Here is a 5,000-nt window from a genome sequence, read left to right as displayed (position 1 = left end):
ACTTGTGTTGATGACAAAATTTCAGGGGGTATTGTGGGGCAGGAGGGCTTGAGTCATTCACTGACAGGGGTGTGACAATGGGGGTATTGTATGAAGGAGAAGGAAGAAGAGTGAGTGAGTGAGTGAGTGAGTGAGTGAGTGAGTGAGTGAGTGAGTGAGAGTGAGTGAGTGAGTGAGTGAGTGAGTGAGTGAGTGAGTGAGTGAGTGAGTGAGTGAGTGAGTGAGTGAGTGAGTGAGTGAGTGAGTGAGCGAGCGAGTGAGTGAGTGAGTGAGTGAGTGAGTGAGTGAGTGAGTGAGTGAGTGAGTGAGTGAGTGAGTGAGCGAGTGAGTGAGTGAGTGAGTGAGTGAGTGAGTGAGTGAGTGAGAGTGAGCGAGCGAGCGACCGAGTGAGAGTGAGAGCGAGAGAAAGAGACAAGCAGACAAACAGAAAGTCAGAGGGATAGACAGCTGAAAGACAGGCATTTTGAAAGACAGAGAGAGAGAGACGGAGGGAGTGACAGGTGCTATTGTTGCTGCCGTTGAGTCATCCACTACCGGCGATGTAACAATATGCATATCATATAAAGGATAAATAGAAAAAGGAGAGAGAGAGAGAGAGAGAGAGAGAGAGAGAGAGAGAGAGAGAGAGAGAGAGAGAGAGAGAGAGAGAGAGAGAGAGAGACAAAGTCAAAACATTTTATTCCATTAATTACAATGGTTATTCTTGAGAGAAAGAGAGAGAGAGAGAGAAAGAGTAAGAGAAAGAGAATGAGAAAGAGAATAAGAAAGAGAAAAGAGAAAGACAACAACTTCTGCATGATGATAAGACAAACCACAAACAACCCAGCCACCAACCCCCTCTTTTACGAAAACGTTTCCCCCCAACAGCCGCCATGCCGCCCACCCTTCACTCGTGGACGTTGGTCGTGGCAGCAGTGATCGGCGTGGGCGTCGCACCCGTGAGAGGAGGCGTAGCTCACGACCTGCGGTACTCTAGGGCGCAGCTGCATGCCGAGGACGGAGGGAGCCGAGCATGGGCCGAGGTAAGGGAAAAATAACACGCTGTCCCAATGCCCCGATTTGTGTGTTGGTGTCATTTGCGGAGGTGGATGTTTTGGCTGTCTCTTTTAGTTTTGTTTTATCTCTCTGCCTCTTGCTTTTTTTCTGTCTGTTTGTTTGTCTGTCTCTGTCTCTGTCTGTCTGTCTGTCTGTCTGTCTGTCTGTCTGTCTCTCTGTCTCTGTCTCTGTCTCTCTCTCTCACTCTCACTCTCACTCTCACTCTCTCTCTCTCTCTCTCTGTCTGTCTCTCTTGCTCTCTCTCTCTCTCTCTCTCTCTCTCTCTCTCTCTCTCTCTCACTCTCACTCTCACTCTCACTCTCACTCTCCTCCTCTCTCTCTCTCTCTCTCTCTCTCTCTCTCTCTCTCTCTCTTTCTTTCTCTCTCCCTCCCTCTCCCCCCTCTCTTTCTCTCTCTCTCCCTCCCTTCCTCCCTCCCTCTCCCCCCCCTCTCTCTCCCTCCCTCTAACCACTCCTTTCCCTCTCTCTCCCCTCCTCTCCCCCCCCCCCCCACTTCCCTTCTTATGCCCCTTCTCCTCTTCTCGTACTCCCTTCACATAAGCCGTCCTTAGTGTCCTGAGAAAGGAGAAAAAAATACGAAGGAAAAGGAGGAGAAGAGAAGAGAAGAAGAGGAGAAGAGAACAGGAGGGAGAGGATAAAGTGGAAAAAAATACGGAGGAAGAGGAGAAGAGAAGAGAAGAAGAGGAGAAGAGAAGAACAGGAGGGAGAGGAGAAAGTGGAGGAGGAGGGTCACTCTTCCAGCGATCTCAGTCTTAGGTTCAGCGTCATGGGTTGGATATACAATATGCATAATAAATAGTTATTGCTGTAGCTGACGTCTAAGATGGACGCCATAAACCCGAGCAGTAACTTTGATTTACAAGATGGACGAGGGAGATATGAATACTTATTGCAGCATTATAATCCTTCGTATAACAATAAGAGATATGTAAGGATAGTTTGATGTGTTCGGCTCTTTATTTCTTTCTTTCGCTTTCTCTGTAATATTGTTTGTCTGTCTGTGCCTCCCTCTTTCACGCTCTTCCTCTCTCTTTCTCTCTATCTCTCTCTCTATCTCTCTGTTTATCTTTCTGTCTGTCTGTTTGTCTGTTTGTCTGTCTCACTCACTCTCCATCTATCTATCTATCTATCTATTTCTCTCTCTCTCTCTCTCTCTCTCTCTCTCTCTCTCTCTCTCTCTCTCTCTCTCTCTCTCTCTCTCTCTCTCTGTCTCTCTCTCTCTCTCTCTCTCTCTCTTTCTCCCTCCCCCCCTCTCTCTCCCTCCCCCTTCTCTCTCCCTCCCTCCCTCCCTCCCTCTCTCTCCTCTTCTCCTTCTTTCTCTCTCCCTTTCTCTTTCTCTCACGTTCCCCTCCAAGAAGAGTTGTGGTGTCATGTCTCCGAACGTTGTAGCAGCTGTCATGTTGCTCTGCTGTCATGAACAGGCACGTCTGTTATCAGATAAGATGATGTCGTGTTTACTCAGTCTGTAAAAGGATTAATCTTACTCGTTAAGTCGAAGAATGTCTCTACTGTACGCCATCACAATCGTTTGAAAAGACAGAAGAAAAGTACAATGGGATAGGAGGGTTTCGAAATGTCTGAGGGAAAGAGTTTCTAAGGATTTACTAAATCGACGATTTAGGAAGTTGACCTATCCTCTGTGCTCCTTCCTAGCCTGTCCTACTCCCTCTAAGCTCTCTTAGTCTCTCCTAGCCGCTCCTGCTCCCTCCTATCCCCACCTGCTCCCTCCTACCCACTCCTGCTCCCTCCTACCTCCTCCTGCTCTCTCTTGCCTCCTCCTGATTCCTCCTATCCCCTTCTGCTCCCTCCTACCTCCTCCTGCTCTCTCTTACCTCCTCCTGCTCTCTCTTACCTCCTCCTGTTCCCTCCTCCCCACTCCTGTTCTCTCATACCTCCTCCTACCTCCTCCTGAACCCTCCTATCCCCTTCTGCTCCCTCCTGCCTTCATCTGCACCCTCCTACCTCCTCCTGCTCCCTCCTACCCACTCCTGCTCCCTCCTACCCACTCCTGCTCCCTCCTACCTCCTCCTGCTCCTTCCTACCCCCTCCTGCCTCTTCCTGCTCCCTCCTACCTCCTCCTGCTCCCTTCCACACCAGCAGCCCCATCCATAGCCTCTCATTTATTACCATACCTCCGTCCCCTCGTACCCTCGTTGGCTAAAGATTAAGTGAAGCACATTGACCCCTTTTGACCTAGGGGTTAGGGCGTGGGCGAACCAGGAGGGGAAAAGAAGGAGAGAGGGTAGAGGGGACGCGGAGGCAGGTGGGGGGAGGGGGAGGGGAGGGGGAGAAAGGGTGGGAGCATAGAAGAAGGAAGGGGGAGGGAGAAGAGAGTGAGGGGAGGGGGAGAAAGGGTGGGAGCATAGAAGGAGCGGTGGGGAGGATAAAGGGAGTTGAGGAGGAAAGAGAGACAGGGAGAAAGGGGAAGGGAAACAGGGAGGAAAAAAGGAAGGGAGAAGGGGAGACGGGGAAGAAAGGAGAAGGGGTGGAGGGAAGGGAGCCAGGGAAGAAAGGAGGAGCTGGAGGGGAAAGGAGAAAGAGGAGGAAGAGAGAAGGGGATGGGAGAGGAAGAAAGGGAGGGGAAGGAAGGGGGGGATGGGGAAGGAAGAAGGAGAGAGAGAGGGGAGAAGAAGATGGGGAAGGGTGGGGGAAGGGAGAAAGGGAGGGGGAAGGGACACAGGGAGAGAAGAAGAAAGCGGCGGAAGAGATAGACGAGGAGGATCAAAAAGCGAGAGAGGGAAGGAAAGACGAGAAAGAACTAAGAGGGAGAGAGAGAGAGAAGGGGAAGAGAGAGGAAGGGGAGGGGGGGGGGGATAAGGCCCCAAGGGAGAGGATCAACTTCCCCCTGTACCCCCCCCCCCTGCCTCTTGGACACTCGCGCTGGCCATGGTATTGTGTGTACTTGAGTTACCCACATTATCGTGCACGTGCTTGCTTGCGCGGAAAAAAAAACATAGATCCGCATGTAAGCAAATATATCTAAAACAAACGATACGAAGGTTTTGAATAAATAACAAGAACCGATATAACACGAACACGATACGAAGGTTCCCTTTTGAATAGATAACAAGACCCGAAACAACACGAACAAACACTCCAAGATAAAACTCGAATTACAAAACAAAGGAGACGAAGAAATAGATAAAAATCGACTTCCAAAACAAAGGAGACGAAGAAATAAGCAAAGCAACCACTCTATCGCTGCATCCAGGCACGACACAGGCTTACGCTCGACCTTTTGCAAAGACATTTCAATTTAATAATGCGACTTAAGTGAGGCTATCTTAACTCGGGCTCCTCGCCACGCATGACATGACATGGGCAATACCGAGGGAGAAACGAGCGAATGTAGGCCAACCACCGGGACGCAGAATTAACGTGCATACACTGGGCTAATGGTTCCCCAACTCTTTGTCCTTGATGTTTTGTTTATTTATTTGTTTATTTGTGGTTGGGATATTGGTCGCTATATTTTGGTAATGTATACAGAAAATTAATACATTGTTAGGTTTGGTAAAGATACAGATCGATTTGTTTTATATCGAGAGTCATTTATTGTTGTTGTGTCACATTTCTTTTTAATAAACACACTGGATAGTTTAGGTTTTTAGTACCATTGATGGGTCACTTCTATAACGAATGTTCCTATAACGAATATTCGAGATTAACACAGCTATACCTGGCCCTATCTTGGAACACGTTTAAAAGTGGATTCATATGGTGGATAACGTACAATATAGGTTGTACTTACAATATAGATTGATTCTGCACGATCATGTAGCCCTGGAGACGTGCAAGAATTTTTCTCGTAAGAAAAGTAGTCGCATGCATAGAATTCTGATTCTTCTTCTTCTTTTCTTCTTTTTCTTCAGTTTATTCCCATTTCGCTAGCTTCTTCCATCTTGCTCTGTCCATCGCATCCTTCCTTCTGAGTCCCTTGTCTTC

General features: G+C 48.5%; 1 protein-coding gene across 2 annotated transcripts in view; it reads left to right on the top strand.

Annotated features, from left to right (window-relative positions):
• The window catches only part of LOC113828900 (uncharacterized), a 39,555-nt gene that overhangs the window by 11,603 nt on the left and 22,952 nt on the right, over nucleotides 1-5,000 (top strand). For both annotated transcript variants that reach the window (XM_070143572.1, XM_070143573.1), the window contains exon 2: nucleotides 868-1,022. In XM_070143572.1, the coding sequence (XP_069999673.1) occupies nucleotides 873-1,022 (150 nt within the window). In that variant the 5' untranslated portion in view covers nucleotides 868-872. The remainder of the gene's footprint in view (nucleotides 1-867; nucleotides 1,023-5,000) is intronic.

This window comes from Penaeus vannamei, chromosome 31 (genome assembly GCF_042767895.1).
Source record: "Penaeus vannamei isolate JL-2024 chromosome 31, ASM4276789v1, whole genome shotgun sequence".
In the NCBI taxonomy this organism is placed as follows: Eukaryota; Metazoa; Arthropoda; class Malacostraca; order Decapoda; family Penaeidae; genus Penaeus; species Penaeus vannamei.
Note: the sequence above shows the minus strand (reverse complement) of the source record. Positions and strands in the feature narration are given on the sequence as shown.